This window comes from Mobula birostris, chromosome 17, assembly GCF_030028105.1.
Source record: "Mobula birostris isolate sMobBir1 chromosome 17, sMobBir1.hap1, whole genome shotgun sequence".
Classification (NCBI taxonomy): domain Eukaryota; kingdom Metazoa; phylum Chordata; class Chondrichthyes; order Myliobatiformes; family Myliobatidae; genus Mobula; species Mobula birostris.
The window spans coordinates 72,072,842-72,091,197 of record NC_092386.1 but is presented as its reverse complement, the minus strand read 5'-3'; the positions used below and the strand labels follow the sequence as shown (position 1 = coordinate 72,091,197).

The window sequence follows — 18,356 nt, the reverse complement described above, 5'->3', positions numbered from 1 at the left end:
TCTTCCTTCAGTTAGTCCTGACGAAGGGTCTCGGCCTGAAACGTCAACTGCACCTCTTCCTAGAGATGCTGCCTGGCCTGCTGCATTCACCAGCAACTGTGATGTGTGTTGCTTGAATTTCCAGCATCTGCAGAATTCCTGTTGTTCAATGCCTTCTATGTTTGCTTTGACCCTCAAAACATGGAGGGACCATCACAAACTCCAACAGTCCCCAATGATCCTGTGATTTCAGTCTCTGAAGCCAACATCCTCAGGGATCTGTACTGGGTCCAATGTTGTTTGTCATATATATTAATGATCTGGATGATGGGGTGGTAAATTGGATTAGTAAGTATGCAGATGATACTAAGATAGGTGGCGTTGTGGATAATGAAGTAGGATTTCAAAGCTTGCAGAGAGTTTTAGGCAGGTTAGAAGAGTGGGCTGAAAGATGGCAGATGGACTTTAATGCTGAAAAATGTGAGGTGTTACATTTTGGTAGGACTAATCAAAATAGGACATACATGGTAAATGGTAGGGCTTTGAAGAATGCTGTAGAACAGAGGGATCTAGGAATAATGGTGTATATAGTTCCCTGAAGGTGGAATCTCATGTGGATAGGGTGGTGAAGAAAGCTTTTGGTATGCTGGCCTTTATAAATCAGAGCATTGAGTATAGGAGTTGGGATGTAATGTTGAAATTGTCTAAGACATTGGTGAGGCCAAATTTGGAGTGTTGTGTACAGTTCTGGTCACCAAATTATAGGAAAGATGTCAATAAAATTGAGAGAGTACAGAGGAGGTTTACTAAAATGTTGCCTGCGTTTCATCTCCTAAGTTACAGAGAAAGCTAGAGGGAACGACATCAATTCGTGCGGACAGAGAGTCAGCTAGCTCTGGTAAGAGCCAAGGCGGAGGTCTGTGTGTTTATATAAACAAAGACTGGTGTGTGAACGCTACAGTAGATAGTAGTAGATAGATAGTCATACTTTATTGATCCCGGGGGAAATTGGTTTTTGTTACAGTTGCACCATAAATAATAAGTAGTAATAGAACCATAAATAGTTAAATAGTAATGTGTAAATTATACCAGTAAATTATGAAATAAGTCCGGGACCAGCCTATTGGCTCAGGGTGTCTGACCCTCCAAGGGAGGAGTTGTAAAGTTTGATGGCCACAGGCAGGAATAACTTCCTATGACGCTCAGTGCTGCATCTCGGTGGAATGAGTCTCTGGCTGAATGTACTCCTGTGCCCAACCAGTACATTACGTAGTGTATGGGAGACATTGACCAAGATGGCATGCAACTTAGACAGCATCCTTATTTCAGACACCACCATCAGAGAGTCCAGTTCCATCCCCACAACATCACTGGCCTTACGAATAAGTTTGTTGATTCTGTTGGTGTCTGCTACCCTCAGCCCGCTGCCCCAGCACACAACAGCAAACATGATAGCACTGGCCATTACAGACTCATAGAACATCCTCAGTATCGTCCGGCAGATGTTAAAGGACCTCAGTCTCCTCAGGAAATAGAGACGGCTCTGTCCCTTCTTGTAGACAGCTTCAGTGTTCTTTGACCAGTCCAGTTTATTGTCAATTCGTATCCCCAGGTATTTGTAATCATCCACCATGTCCACACTGATCCCCTGGATGGAAACAGGGGTCACTGGTGCCTTAGCTCTCCTCAGGTCTACCACCAGCTCCTTAGTCTTTTTCACATTAAGCTGCAGATAATTCTGCTCACACCATGTGACAAAGTTTCCTACCGTTGCCCTGTAGCTGCTAAACACTGCTCACCACTAGCTGAATTTCTCATTGTGAAATGCTGGCCGTTCTATCTGCCGAGGGAATTCACCATCATGCTTGTGGCAGCTGCTTACGTAGCTCCCAGTGTCAATGCTAAGGCTAATGCTAACGAAGCACTGGGAGGCCTACATGAAGCCATCAGTGAGCTACTGACTACACATCCTGATAGCTTTGTGGTGATTGCTGGGGGCTTTAACCACACCAGCTTAAAGACTGTTTTCCCCAAATTCCGGCAATATGTGGATTTCAAAACCAGGGGAGACAACACACTGGACTTGGTTTATACCAACACACCACGGGCATACAAAGCAGCCCCCCACCCCCATCTTGGTCACTCTGACCACATATCTGTCATGCTGACATCAGCATATAAACCACTGCTTAAACGTGTGAGAGCAGAGAAAAGAGAGATAAGGGTCTGGCCAAAAGGAGCAGCCTCAGCACTACAAGACTGCTTTTTGCACACAGACTGGGACATATTCACAACAGCAGCCTCCTATGACGACCATACAGACATTGAGGAGTATGCGGAGGCAGTAATCAGCTACATAGCCAAACGCACGGAGGATGTCACTGTGATGAAAACCTTCACTGCACGTGGTTATAAAAAGCCATGGATGACAACAGAGGTGCGTTCACTACTGAAGGCCCGTGACACAGCCTACAGATCGGGGGACAGGAGTGCGCTTCGCTCAGCCAGGTCTGCGCTTTCACTAGGGATCAGGAAAGCGAAAAGGGCCTACGCGGGCAAAATACATGGACACTTCTGTGACACAGGTGACACCAGACGGATGTGGCAGGGAATTAAAGCTCTGACAGACTACAAGATCAGGCAGAAAACTGATGTCAGCGACGCCTCTCTACCAGACAGGCTTAACAAATCCTTTGCCCGCTTCGAAGCATCAAACACTACAGCAAGGGGGAGAGCCAGTCCCTTTTTACCATCTGACCAGCAGGCTCCAATCATTGATCCAGAGCAAACACGGAGCACCCTTGCCAGGGTCAACCCACGAAAAGCGGGAGGTCCCGACAACATCCCTGGACGCATGCTCAAGGAATGTGCTGATGTAATAGCACAGTGGTCCCCAACCACCGGGCCGCGGACCGGTACCGGACCGCAAAGCATGAGGAAACGATATGATTTGGCGATAGGAGTCAGCTGCACCTTTCCTCATTCCCTGTCACGCCCACTGTTGAGCCATTATGCATGCGATGTCATTACCCGCACGTCATCCATGTCAGCGCGGGAGGAAGATCAACTCCTCAAGCTTGCAAATGACGACGGGCTGAAAAGTATGTTTGACATAACATCTCTGCCGGCATTCTGAGTCTCAAAGTCAAAACTAAATATCCTGAGATAGCCATGAAAGTACTGAAAATGTTGCTTCCATTTCCAACATATCTCTGCAATGAATGCAACGAAAACCAAATTGCGGAATAGACTGGACATAAGGAACCCCCTTCGAGTGTCGCTGTCTCCCATCACCCCTCAATGGGACCATCTTGTTGCAGGGAAACAAGCCCAGGGCTCTCACTGATTCAGCGATATTGGTGTGTTGCAATGATTTTATATGTTCCTACGGGGAAAATATGTGCTGTGTGTTTAACATCCAAATGTTACTTAAAATGTTATGATGCTATTGACTTACTTATATAACCATATAACAATTACAGTACGGAAACAGGCCATCTCTGCCCTTCTAGTCCGTGCTGAACGCTTCTCTCACCTAGCCCCACCAACCTGCACTCAGCCCATAACCCTCCATTCCTTTCCTGTCCATATACCTATCGATTTTTTCTTTAAATGATAATATCAAACCTGCCTCTACCACTTCTACTGGAAGTTCGTTCAACACTTACTTCAAGCTCCCCTGTCCTTCCCTGATAATTGACTTATCGCTATATTCATGTGAGAAAAATATGCACTGTGTTTAATATTAAAATCGTTAGATAAACCCTTTTAGAAACGAAATTAAGTGTACTTAGCACCTATTTTCCGGTCACGATTAACATCTCCACCCCCAACAGAATCGCCAAAAACGATTTGTAGAAAACATCTGCACGTATATGCATATGCAAAGCACGCATGCGCACTGGTGCCCGCGCAAGGCCTCATGGTCATTGTAGTCTCTGTTAAACAACGTATTTGGCTCTACTCTTGTCCGTTGGCAACCCTAGCCCCCTCCTCCACCCCCCCCCCCGCCCCGGGTCGGCCGGTCCGCAAGAATATTGTCATTATGAAACCAGTCTGCAGTGCAAAAAAGGTTGGGGACCCCTGTATTAGCAGATGTCCTGATAGACATTTTCAACATCTCCCTTAGTCAAGCTATTGTCCCCAGATACTTCAAAACCTCCACAATCATCCCTGTAGCAAAGAAATCAGTTGTAGCCTGTCTGAATGATTACCGTCCCGTTGCCCTGACCCCCATAGTGATGAAATGTTTTGAACGGCTTGTCAAGCCTCATATCACAGCCAGCCTCCCCTCATCGCTGGATCCTCTGCAGTTTGCTTATCATCCAATTCACTCTACGGAGGATGCAATATCCTCCACACTGCACACAGTTCTCTCTCACTTGGACAACAAAGACACTTATGCCAGAATCCTGTACATTGATTTTAGTTCAGCGTTCAATACCATCATCTCGCAGAGACTAGTGGAGAAACTGTCGCTGCTTGGCCTTAGCACTGCCATGTGTCGCTGGATTCTGGATTTCTTGACAGAGAGACCACAGTCAGTCCGTGTTGGCAGGAACATCTCTGACTCCATCACACTGAGCACTGGATCCCCACAAGGCTGTGTGCTTAGCCCATTGTTGTTTACACTGCTAACACATGACTGTGCAGCCAGATTCAAGGAGAACCTGATCATTAAATTTGCAGATGATACCACAGTGGTGGGGCTCATCAGCAAAAATGATGAAACTATGTACAGGGAGGAGGTCAAACACCTAAAGAGCTGGAGCAGGGATAACAACTTGATGCTTAATGTCACCAAAACCAAGGAGACGATCGTCGATTTCAGACAGTCTCAGCCTGAGCACACACTCCTCAGCATCAGCGGCTCCACAGTGGAGAGAGTGGAAAACATCAAGTTCCTTGGGCTGCAGATCTCGGACAATCTCACCAGGAACACCACTGGGATTGTGAAACAGGCCCAGCAGAGATTGCACTTTCTGAGGAAGCATCACTCCCCACGAACATCTTAACTACGTTCTACAGAGGCGTGGTTGAGAGTGTGCTGACCTTCTGCATCACAACCTGGTACTCCAGCTGCAGTGCTGTCGACAAAAAAGCCTTGCAGAGGGTGGTTAGGGGAGCAGAGAAGGTTCTTGGGGTCTCCCTACCTTCTGTCCAAGACCTCTTTCAGAGTCGATGCCTCCAGAAGACACGGTACATCATAAAAGACCCCTCACACCCTCTCCATGAACTGTTTCTTCTTCTGCCATCAGGCAAACGTTACAGGAGCATCAAAACTAAAACCACAAGGCTACTAAACAGCTTCCTCCCACAGGCAGTCAGACTGCTAAATAGCTGCTCTACCTGACTCTGCTTTGGACACTTTTAACCTGCACTGGACACTTATAACTGATTTTAACTGACATGTGACTGTTGTGTTTTACTATTTATTGTTATGTTTATTATTTAGTGTTGCGTTTGTTATGTTATGATTGCACTGCTCCTCGGAAACACTGTCTCATTCTGCCCTGCAGAGCTGATGTACGGTTAGAATGACAATAAAGTTTTTTGAATCTTTGAATCTTGAATCTTTGAAAGGTTGAACAAGTTAGGTCTTTATTCTTTGGAGCGTAGACGGTTGAGGGGGGACTTGATAGAGGTATTTAAAATTATGAGGAGGATAGATAGAGTTGACATGGATAGGCTTTTTCCATTGAGAATGGGGTGATTCAAACAAGAGGACATGAATTGAGAGTTAAAGGGCAAAAGTTTAGGGGTAACATGAGGGGGAACTTCTTTACTCAGAGAGTGGTAGCTGTGTGGAACGAGCTTCCAGCAGAAGTGGTTGAGGCAGGTTCGATGTTGCCATTTAAAGTTAAATTGGACAGCTATATGGACAGGAAAGGAATGGAGGGTTATGGGATGAGTGCAGGTTGGTGGGACTAGGTGAGAGTAAGAGTTCGGCACGGTCTAGAAGGGCCGAGATGGCCTGTTTCCGTGCTGTGATTGTTATATGGTTATAAGCGAGCAGCTTTCAAGAGGGTGAACCCACAAAAAGATCCGGCCCACAAAGGGTACCTGACCAAGTACTAAAAACCTGTGCTGATCAACTGGCTGGAGTGTTTACTGAGACACTTCGGCAGTCTGAGAAGACACAATAACCTGCCTCAATGACTACCATCCAGCAGAACTTACATCCACAGTGTTTTGAGAGGTTGGTAATGAAACTATCAACTCCTGTCTGAGAACTGTCTTGGATCTGTTCCTATTGGCCTACTGAAGCAACAGGTCCACAGCAGATGCCATCTCACTAGCTGCTCACTCAACCCAGGAACATCTGGACAGCAAAGATGCATACATCAGGACGTTCTTTATCGACTACAGCTAAGCATTCAATAAATCATCCCCTCAAAACTAATCAAGACTTTGAACAATACTGCTAAGGACTGGGTGTTGTTAGGAGATTCCTTAGACAGAAGAACAGAAGTGAGGTTCAGTTGGTGTGATAGAGACACCCTGGTGCCAGGATCAGAGATGCTTCGGATCTGGTCCATCGCATCCTCTGAGGGTGAACAGCCAGAAGTCTTGGTACATGTTGGCTACCTAAGTCGTTGGTGCCAAGGTAACGAGGTCCTGAAGAGAGATTTTAGGGAGCTAGGTGGGAGCTAAGTAGAAAGCTGAGAATCAAGACCTCCAGGGTAGTAACCTCTGGATTGTTGCCAGTTCACGTGCCAGTGAGGGCAAGAATAGGATGATTTGGCAGGTACAAGTGTGACTGAGGAACAGGTGCAGGGTGCACATTCAGATCTATAGAGCCATAGAAACATAGAAAACCTACAGCACAATACAGGCCCTTTGGCCCACAAAGCTGTGCCGAACATGTCCTTACCTTAGAACTACCTAGGTTTACCCACAGCCCTCTATTTTTCTAAGCTCCATGTAGCCATCCAGCAGTCTCTTAAAAGACCCTATTGTTTCCACCTCCACCACTGCTGCTGGCAGCCCACTTATGGATCATTGTCATTGAGTAATGACACAATTGTAAATGGGGGACTTCAATATGCAAGGGGATTGAGAAAATCAGGTTAGCGTCTGATCGCAAGGGAGGGAATTTGTTGAATGCCTACGAGATGGCTTTTCAGAGCAGCTTGTGCTTTGGCCTACCTGAGGAAAGACCATCTTAGATTGGGTGTTGCATAACAACTCAGGTCTTAACGTAAAGGAACCCTTAGGAGCCAGTGATCATAATATGATCAAATTCATACTGCAATTTGAGAGAGAGAAGCACAAGTCACATGTATCAGTATTGCAATGGAATAAAGGGAATTACAGAGGCACGAGAGAGGAGTTTGCCCAGGCAGATTGGAGCAATGTACTGGCGGGGATGATGGCAGAGGAGAAGTGGCTGAAGTTTCTGTGAATAGTTCACAAAGCGCAGGATAGCCGTGTCCCACAGAAGTAGTTCTCAAATGGCAGGGGTAGACAACTGTGGCTGACAAGGGAAATTAAGGACTGCACAAAAGCCAAGGGAATGGTATACAAGGTAGCAAAAGCGAGTGGGAAGTTGGATAATTGGGAAGCTTTTAAAATCCAACAAAAGGCAATATTAAAGCTATAAGAAGGGAAAGGATGAAATATGAGGGCAAACTAGCCAAAAATATAAAGCAGGACACCAAAAGATTTTTCCACTTATATAAAAAGTAAAAGGGAGGTGAGACTTGATATTGGACCACTGGAAAATGATGCCTGAGTAGTAATGGGGGACAAAAAAAATGGCAGATGAACTTAATGGCTACTTTGCGCCTGTCTTCACTGTGGAGGAAACTAGCAGTGTGCCACAGGTCTGTGAGTATCAGGGATCAGGAGTGAGTGCCATTGCTATTACAAAGGAAAAAGTGCTAGGCAAGCTGAAAGGTCCCAAGGTGCATAAGTCATCTGGACTAGATGGACAACATCCCAGAGTCCTGAGAAAGGTTGTTGAAGAGATAACATGCATTGGTCATGATCTTTCAAGAATCACTTGTTTCTGCCATGGTTCCAGAGGCCTGGAAATTTGCAAATATCACTCCACTCTTTAAGAAGGAAGGAAGGCAAAAGAAAGGAAATTATAGGCCAGTTAGCAAACCTCAGTGGTTGGGAAAGCGATGGAGTCTATTATTAAGGATGAGGTTTCGGGGTACTTGGAGACTAATAATGATTGGTTTCTGTAAAGGGAAATCTTGCCTGACAAATCTGTTAGAGTTCTTAACCGATTAGAGTTCAAATCAGTACGAGAGGGAAAGCAACCAGAAGTCGTGATACATGTTGGGACCAATGACATAGGCAGGAAGAGGGATGAGGTCCTGAACTGTGAGTTTCGGGAACTAGGCAGAAGGCTGAAGAGCAGGACCTCAAGGGTGGCGTTCTCAGGATTGCTGCCAGCGCTATGTGACAGTGATGGTAAGAATTGGAGGAGATGGCAGTTGAATGTGTGGTTGAGGAATTGGTGCAGGGGGCAGGGTTTTAGATTTTTGGATCATTGGGATCTCTTCTGGGGAAGGTGGGACCTGTACAGATTGGATGGGTTGCACCTGAACTCAAGGGGGAGCAATATCCTTGCAGGTAGGTTCGCCGGTATGGTTCAGGAAGGTTTAAACTAATTTGCAAGGGGGATGGGACCCAGAGCGATAGAGCAGTGAAAGAAGTGCATGGAGTAAAGCCAGATTTAACATAAAGAGAGGCTTTGAGGAAAGAGAAGCAGAATAAACGGTGTGAAGACAGTAAGGTAGAAGGGCTGAAATGTGTGTACCTCAATGCAAGAAGCATCAGGAACAAAGGTGATGAACTGAGAGCTTGGATACATACATGGAATTATGATGTAGTGGCCATTACAGAGACTTGGCTGGCACCAGGGCAGGAATGGATTCTCAATATTCCTGAATTTCAGTGCTTTAAGAGGGATAGAGAGGGCAGAAAAAGGGGAGGAGGGGTGGCATTACTGGTCAGGGATACTATTACAGCTACAGAAAGGGTGGGTAATGTAGCAGGATCCTCTTTTGAGTCAGTATGGGTGGAAGTCAGGAACAGGAAGGGAGCAGTTACTCTACTGGGGATATTCTATAGGCCCCCTGGTAGCAGCAGAGATACAGAGGAGCAGATTGGGAGGCAGATTTTGGGAAGGTGCACAAATAACAGGGTTGTTATCATGGGTGACTTTAACTTCCCTAATATTGATTGGCTCCTGATTAGTTCCAAGGGTTTAGATGGGGCAGAGTTTGTTAAGTGTGTCCAGGACGGATTCCTGTCACAGTATGTGGACAGGCCGACCAGGGGGAATGCCATACTAAATCTTGTACTTGGTAATGAACCGGGTCAGGTCACAGATCTCTCAGTGGGTGAGCATCTGGGAGACAGTGACCACCACTCCCTAGCCTTTAGCATTATCATGGAAAAGGATAGAATCAGAGAGGACAGGAAAATTTTTAATTGGGGAAGGGCAAGTTATGAGGCTATAAGGTTAGAACTTGCGGGTGAAAATTGGGATGATGTTTTTGTAGGGAAATATACTATGGACATGTGGTCAATGTTTAGAGATCTCTTGCAGGATGTAGGGATAAATTTGTCCCGGTGAGGAAGATAAAGAATGGTAGGGTGAAGGAACCATGGGTGTCAAGTGAGGTGGAAAATCTAGTCAGGTGGAAAAAGGCAGCATACATGGGGTTTAGGAAGCAAGGATCAGATGGGTCTATTGAGGAATATAGGGAAGCAAGAAAGGAGCTTAAGAAGGGGCTGAGAAGAGCAAGAAGGGGGCATGAGAAGGCCTTGGCGAGTAGGGTAAAGGAAAACCCCAAGGCATTCTTCAATTATGTGAAGAATGAAGGTAGGACCAATTAGAGATAAAGGTGGGAAGATGTGCCTGGAGGCTGTGGAAGTGAGCGAGGTCCTCAATGAATACTTCTCTTCAGTATTCACCAATGAGAGGGAACTTGATGATGGTGAGGACAGTATGAGTGAGGTTGATGTTCTGGAGCATGTTGATATTAAGGGAGAGGAGGTGTTGGAGTTGTTAAAATACAGTAGGACGGTTGAGGCCCTGGGGCCTGACGGAATATTCCCCAGGCTGCTCCACGAGGTGAGGGAAGAGATTGCTGAGCCTCTGGCTAGAATCTTTATGTCCGCGTTGTCCACGGGAATGGTACCAGAGGATTGGAGGGAGGCGAATGTTGTCCCCTTGTTCAAAAAAGGTAGTAGGGATAGTCTGGGTAATTATAGACCAGTGAGCCTTACGTCTGTGGTGGGAAAGCTATTGGAAAAGATTCTTAGAGATAGGATCTCTGGGCATTTGGAGAATCATGATCTGATCAAGGACAGTCAGCATGGCTTTGTGAAGGGCAGAACGTGTCTCTCAAACCTGATAGAGTTCTTTGAGGAGGTGACCAGGCATATAAATGAGGGTAGTGCAGTGGATATGATCAATATGGATTTTAGTAAGGCATTTGACAAGGTTCCACATGGTAGGCTTATTCAGAAAGTCAGAAGGCATGGGATCCAGGGAAGTTTGGCCAGGTGGATTCAGAATTGGCTTGCCTGCACAAGGCAGAGGGTCGTGGTGGAGGGAGTACATTCAGATTGGAGGATTGTGACTAGTGGTGTACCACAAGGATCTGTTCTGGGACCTCTACTTTTCGTGATTTTTATTAACGACCTGGATGTGGGGGTAGAAGGGTGGGTTGGCAAGTTTGCAGACAACACAAAGGTTGGTGGTGTTGTAGATAGTGTAGAGGATTGTCAAAGATTGCAGGGAGACATTGATAGGATGCAGAAGTGGGCTGAGAAGTGGCAGATGGAGTTCAACCCGGAGAAGTGTGAGGTGGTACACTTTGGAAGGACAAACTCCAAGGCAGAGTACAAAGTAAATGGCAGTATACTTGGTAGTGTGGAGGAGCAGAGGGATCTCGGGGTACATGTCCACAGATCCCTGAAAGTTGCCTCACAGGTGGATAGGGTAGTTAAGAAAGCTTATGGGGTGTTAGCTTTCATAAGTCGAGGGATAGAGTTTAAGAGTCGCGATGTAATAATGCAGCTCTAGAAAACTCTGGTTAGGCCACACTTGGAGTACTGTGTCCAGTTCTGGTCGCCTCACTATAGGAAGGATGTGGAAGCATTGGAAAGGGTACAGAGGACATTTACCAGGATCCTGCCTGGTTTAGAGAGTATGCATTATGATCAGAGATTAAGGGAGCTAGGGCTTTACTCTTTGGAGAGAAGAAGGATGAGAGGAGACATGATAGAGGTGTACGAGATAATAAGAGGGATAGAGTGGATAGCCAGCGCCTCTTCCCCAGGGCACCACTGCTCAATACAAGAGGACTTGGCTTTAAGGTAAGGGGTGGGAAGTTCAAGGGGGATATTAGAGGAAGGTTTTTTACTCAGAGAGTGGTTGGTGCGTGGAATGCACTGCCTGAGTCAGTGGTGGAGGCAGATACACTAGTGAAGTTTAAGAGACTACTAGACAGGTATATGGAGGAATTTAAGGTGGGGGCTTATATGGGAGGCAGGGTTTGAGGGTCAGCACAACATTGTGGGCCGAAGGGCCTGTACTGTGCTGTACTACTCTATGTTCTATGTTCTTCAAGGAAGTAACAAGCAGGGTGGACAAAGGAGAGGCAGTGGATGTCACTTACTCAAATTTTCAGAAGGCATTTGACAAGGTGCCACACCTGAGGCTGTTTAACAAGATAAAATCCTATGGAGTTACAGGAAAGATACCGGCATGGATAGAGGAATGGCTGACAGGCAGGAGGCAGCGAGTGGGAATAATAGGGGCCTTTTCTTGGTTGCCTGCCGGTAACTAGTGGTGTCCCTCAGGGGTCAGTATTGGGACTGCTACTTTTCACATTGTTTGTCAATGATTTGGATAATAGAATTTATGGCTTTGTGGCAAAGTTTGCAGATGACACGAAGATAGGTGGAGGGGTAGGTGGTGCTGAGGAAGCAATGCAATTGCAGCAGGACTTAGACAAATTGGAAAACTGGACAAAAAAGTGGCAGATGGAATACAGTGTTGGGAAATGTACAATAATGCATTTTGGTAAAAGGAACAATAGTGCGGACTATTATCTAAATGGGGAGAAAGTTCAAACATCAGAGGTGCAGAGGGACTTAGGAGTCCTCCTGCAAGACTCCCAGAAGGTTACAGGTTGAGTCTGTGGTAAAAAAAAAGAAAATGCAATGTTGGCATTTATTTCAAGGGGAATAGAATGTAAAAGCAAGGAGATAATGCTGAGCCTTTATAAGACACAAGTCAGAAATGCACTTGGGAGTATTGTCAACAGTTTTGGGCCCCATATCTCAGAAAGGATGTGTTGTCTTTGGATAGAGTCCAGAGGAGGTTCTTGAGGATGATTCTGAAAATGAAGGGGTTAACATATGAGGGGCATTTGGCAGCTTTGGGCCTGTACTCACTGGAATTTAGAAGAATGTGGGGGATCTCAATGAAACCTACCAAATGTGAAAGCATTAAATAGGGTGGATATGGAGAGGATGTTTCCTAAGATGAGGGTATCCAGAACTTGTGGGCACAGCCTCAAAATTGAAAGGAACCTTTTAGAACAGAGGTAAGGAGGATTTTTTTTTTAGCCAGAGAGTAGTGAGGCCAAGTCCATGGGAATACTTAAGATGGAAGTTGATAGTTTCCTGATCAGTCAGGGCATCAAAGGATATGGCAAGAAGGCAGGTGTATGGGGTTGAATGGGATCCGGGATTAGTTCTGATAGAATGGCAGAGCAAACTCAATGGGCTGAATGGCCTAATTCTGCTCCAATATCTTATGATCTAAGAATAACTAGATTCTGGAATGCTTGGGAAATTGCAAATGTCACTCCACTCTTCAAGAAGGGAAAGAGCAGAAGAAAGGAAACTATGGACCAGTTAGTCTGACTTCAGTATTTGGGAAGATGTTGGAGTCGATTGTTAAGGATGTGGTTTTGCGGTACTTAGAGGAACATGATAAAATAGGCCTTAGTCAGCATGGTTTCCTCAAGAGGAAGTCTTATCTGACAAATCAGTTGGAATTCTTTGAAGAAATAACAAGCAGGATAGACCAAGGGGAATTAGTTGATTTTGAGTACTTGGATTTTCAGAGGGCTTTTGACAAGGTGCCACATATGAAGTTGCTTAACAAGCTACGAGCCCAGGGTATTACAGGAAAGATTGTAGCCTGTATAAAGCAGTTGTTGATGGCAGGAGGCAGAGAGTGGGAATAAAGGGAGCCTTTTCTGGTTGGCTGCCATTGACTAGTGGTTTTCCACAGGGGTCGATGTTGGGACTGCTTCTTTTTATGCTGTATATTGATAATTTGAATGATGGTATAGATGACTTTGTTGCCAAGTTTGCAGATGATATGAAGATCGATGAAGGGGCAGGTAGTGTTGAGGAAACAGCTAAGATGCAGAAGGATTTAGACAGATTAGGAGAATGGGCAAGACAGTGGCAAATGAAATACAATGTTAGAAAATGCACGGTCATGCACTTTGGTAGTAGAAATAAATGTGCAGACTATTTTCTAAACAGGGAGAAAATACAAAAATCTGAGATGCAAAGGGACTTGGGAGTCCTTGTGTAGAACTTGAGGTTGAGTCTGTGGCGAGGAAGGCAAATGCAATGATAGCATTCATTTTGAGAGGACAAGAATATAAAAGCAAGGACATAATGTTGAGACTTTATAAAACACTGGTGAGACCTCACTTGGATATTGTGAGCAAGACACACACACAATTCTAGAGGAACTCAGCAGGCCAAGCAGCATCTATGGAAAAGAGTACAGTCGGTGTGTTGGGACAAGGCCCTTCAACAGGACTGGAAAAAAAGATGAGGAGTCAGAGTAAGAAAGTGGGGGGATGGGAGGAAGAACCACAAGGATCTGCAGATTTTCTCGTTTGTGATTGGAGTATTGTGAGCTGCTTTGGGCCCATTTTAGACAGAATGTGCTGAAACTGGAGAGGGTTTAAAGGAGGTTTACGAAAATGATTCCAGTATTGAATGGCTTGTCATAGGAAGAACGTTTGATGGCTCTGGGCCTGTACTCACAGGAATTCAGAAGAATAAGGGGTGAGCTATTTAATGGTGAAAGGCCTTGATAGAATGGATGTGAAGAAGATGCTTCCTGTGGTGGAAGTGTCTTAAGACTAGAGGACATGGCCTCAGAATAGAGGGGCATCCTTCTAGAATGGAGATGAGGAGGAATTTCAATGGGTATCACCGCATCAGCAGCAGTCCTTGTCTGGCCTGCTGGGCAGGAGGCCACTGCAAATGGCCTCTCCTACATTACTGCGTCCATAGCAACACCTTCTTGTCGGTGCCTCCCGTTTCCAGCGAGCTTGCTACGTCATGGCACGATTGAGTGTCTGACGGTATAACTGGATGGGTCGGCTGGGCTTGTTAGCCTTGGTTGGAATTGGCAGCCAGCCTAAGAGAAGGACAACTCTGAGTCCAAACGCAGGCGGGCAGGTGGGGCTTGTTAGCCTTGTCAGGCCATCCAGCTCGGAGAAGGACACTCCGACGTAAATCCTACCACCCGAGGACCTCGCTGTCACCGTCCCAGCTTGTTAGGCTATGGCAGATGAACCCCGGGTGTGAAGGGTGGGGTCAGTACCGCGCACCCTGCACTCCACCTAAAATACCATTGCGCAGGCCAAAGGACATGCCCACGTCTACAACCATCCTCCTTGACGAAGGCGTGGGCAGCCCCCTTCCTAAATCTTCGTTCGCGAAGCCAAGCCATGAATGAATGAATTCCATCTGCCACTTTTTTGGCCATTCTTCCAACATCTTTTATTAACTTACTGATTCCCATTATCTCGATTATACTCCTTCCCATTCTATTTGCTGTAAAAATGATATTCCCCATTCTTGGTTTCTTCGCCTCTGCTGCACCTGTTCCCAGGTCACAGCTTTCCATTGCAGGACATCAGAGATGGCTAATTTATTTAAAGAATGGGGCTTCCTTCCCTCCACTATTGATGCTGCCCTCACCCGCATCTCCTCCATTTCCTGTACGTCCATGCTCACCCCATCTTTCCACCGCCATAACAGTAATAGGGTTCCTCTTGCCCTTACCCACCGCCCCATGAGCAGCCACATCCAACACATTATTCTCCATAACTTCTGCCATCTCCAAAGGAATCCTACCGTGAAACCTATCTTTACCTCACCCGCCTCTCCCCTTTCTGCAAGGATCACTCCCTTTGTAACTCCCTTGTCGATTCATTCCTCCCCACGAATCTCCCTCCCGGCTGCTATCCCTGCAAGCAGCCTTAGTGTGACACCTGCCCATTCACCTCCTCCCTCACCTCCATTCAGAGTCCCAAACAGTCCTCCCAGGTGAGGCAACACTTCTGCAGGTCTGCTGGGCTCGTCTATTGTGTCCGCTGCTCCTGATGCAGCCTCCTCTACATTGGTGAGACCCGTCGTAAATTGGGGGACTGCTTTGTTCAGCATCTCCGCATGATCTGTCACAAGCAGGACTTCCTGGTGGTGAAACGTTTTAATTCACATTCGCATTCCAACATGTTGGTCCATGCCACCTCTTGTGCCAAGATGAGCTCACCCTCAGAGCAGCATCACCTTATATTCCATCTGGGTAGTCTCCAACCTGATGGCATGAATTTTGATTTCGCCTTCAGGTAAACAAATTCCAACCCCCCACCGCCTCTTTCTCTATTCCCCACTCTGACCTATTACTTTTTCTCACCTATTACTTCTCCCAGGTCCCCTCCTCCTTCCCTATCTTCTAAGGTTCACTCTCCTCTCCTATCAGACTCCTTCCTTCCTTCCTGCCTTTGACCTTTCCCACCCACCTGGCTTCACCTATCACCTTCCAGTTAGCCTCCTTCCCCCACTTTTCTTTTTCTAGCTTCTTCCTCCTTTCTTCTCAGTTCTGATGAAGGGTCTTGGCCCAAAACGTCGACTATCTATTCATTTCCATTGATGCTACCTGACCTGCTGAGTTCCTCCAGCATTTTGTGTGTGTTGCTTCAGAAGGTACAGGAACCTCAGGACTCACACCACCAGATTCAGGAACAACCATCAGGCTCTTAAACTAGAGGCAATAACTTCAATTTCACTTGTCCCATCATTGAAATGTTCCCACAGCCTATGGACTCACTTTCAAGGTTACTCTTCATTTCATGTTCTTGATATTTATTGCTTATTTATGTATTATTATTATTATTATGAAAGTGCCTCTTTCACCTCAGACAGTTGAGGAAGTTTGGTATGGGCCCCCAAACCCTAAGAACTTTCTACAGGGGCACAATTGAGAGCATCCTGACTGGCTGCATCACTGCCTGGTATGGGAACTGTACCTCCCTTAATTGCAGGCCTCTGCAGAGAGTGGTGTGGACAGCCCAGCACATCTGCAGTTGTGAACTTCCCATGATTCAGGACATTTACAAGGACAGGTATGTAAAAAAGGGCCTGAAGGATCATTGGGGACCCGAGTCACCCCAGCCACAATCTATTCCAGCTGCTACCATCCGGGAAATGGCAACACAACATAAAAGCCAGGACCAACAGGTTCCGGGACAGTTTCTTCCACCAGGCCATCAGACTGATTAACTCACCCTGACACAACTGTATTTCTATGTTACATTGACTGTTCTATTTATTTGTAAATTACTATGATTGCACATTGCACAATTAGACAGAGACATAACGTAAATATTTTTACTCATGTATGTGAAGGATGTAAGAAATAAAGTTAATTAAAGTCAATTCAATTCAATTTCCTTCTTCTTGTATTTGAACAATATTAACTTCTGCTAACTAGTTGAAAACCCATGTTGGTGCGGTCTTTCATGGTTATTATTCTATTATGGATTTATTGAGTATGCCCGCAAGAAAATGAATCTCAGGGTTGTATAAAGTGACATATATGTACTTTGAGGTACTTTACTAGGATGTTAACTGGGAAGGAACTAAGAGATACTGAACAGATTGGGTTTGTTATCTTTGGAACAGATGATGCTGAGGGGGCCTGATAGAGTTTACAAAGCTACAAATAGCATATACGTCATGACATCCAAAATCAGAGGGCACCGGTCTGGGACGAGAAACACTATAAATACAATGACACAAATTGTCAGTTATCATCCTGATTTACTTCTGATGTTTTCCTTTCAATGTGTTGCTTTCGTTATTTGGTAATGCAAGGAATAAATTCCCAAGAGCCTCGCTCTCTGAGATGACAATGGAGTGGGCATATCAGGACATTAAAACGTGTCACTAAACAAGGTTGTTGCCGAGACCGGAATGAGCTTCAACAGGCTGCTACAGAATGATTGTAACAATCGCTGGGTAAAAGCCTTCATCATCCGTGATTATCGCTGGATACTGATACCATTGCATGTGTTTCACGTTGATTGTAAACCGTAGGTCGTCAGAGCATGTCCGCATGGGCGATGGGGGCGAAACGGGATCAGGGAAGACCTAAATTAATACACACGCCTGTATATCGAAACAGATACTTAATCTAAAGAGTGGCAGGGAAGTGAACGTACAGGCGGCGACCTCGAAAATAACCCTGTTCCTTCGCAGAAGCACCACAAAATGGCATCGGCAGTCAAAATGTCTGATACCCCGCGGCAGAGATCCACACGGTACCGGTGTGCGGTGGAGGGGGGAAAGCCACATCGGACCCTGCAGCGCAGCGCAGCGCACGCTCAGTGAGGAACTGTCAGGATCTCAGACGGAAGGGGATTGCCGCCACCAGCCGCCGCTTGGTTTAACTGAAAGATATTTAAGGGCATTCCCGCCTCTTTAGAAGCACGGCCAGAATCCCACCGACCCCACCACCAGTATATTCTAATCCCTCCACCGTTACAAGGACCTAACAAAACCCCGCAGCAGCTTCTGTTAAAAAAAAATCCAATATGCTCCACAGCTAGGAGAGCAACGTGGGGACTATACCTCATCCGCCTCGGGGTCCGTGACGCTGGCCATGATCTCCAGTCGGCGAAAAGTTTCCCTCGCCTGCACCGCACCGCACCGCACACACGGCGGAGTTGTGCGCTGTCCTCTAGTCACCTTCTTTCCGTCGTATGGTTTCAGTTACTGGAAAAACATTGAGAGCCACTCTGCTGTTAACCGTCGTCTCCTCAGACTCCTCCTCTCTTCCCCCTAGTGTAACAGCGCCGGGGAGGGGCTTGCACCTGACCACAGGTACATGCTAATTAGTACATGTTTTCTGCATATTTCTTTAAATAGTATATTCCCCAGACGGTACAAACACATTTCCACTAAAAACAAATTATGTTTCCGTGCGGTAACTAGTGTAGTGTTTTCGATTTTGCCCAGAACCCTAGATGAACGATTAGCAGACGAGTTAAAATCCCACTACTTGAACAGAATTAGTT

At 46.0% G+C, this 18,356-nt stretch overlaps 1 protein-coding gene across 2 annotated transcripts in view; it reads right to left on the bottom strand.

Annotated features, from left to right (window-relative positions):
- The window catches only part of LOC140211760 (tetratricopeptide repeat protein 39B), a 341,074-nt gene extending 322,966 nt beyond the window's left edge, over positions 1–18,108 (bottom strand). For both annotated transcript variants that reach the window (XM_072281904.1, XM_072281903.1), the window contains exon 1: positions 17,911–18,108. Coding sequence is in view for 1 of the 2 variants with exons in the window: in XM_072281903.1 (XP_072138004.1) it covers positions 17,911–17,943 (33 nt within the window). In the remaining variant the exon portion in view is untranslated. The remainder of the gene's footprint in view (positions 1–17,910) is intronic.
- Between the last annotated feature and the right edge of the window lie 248 nt (positions 18,109–18,356).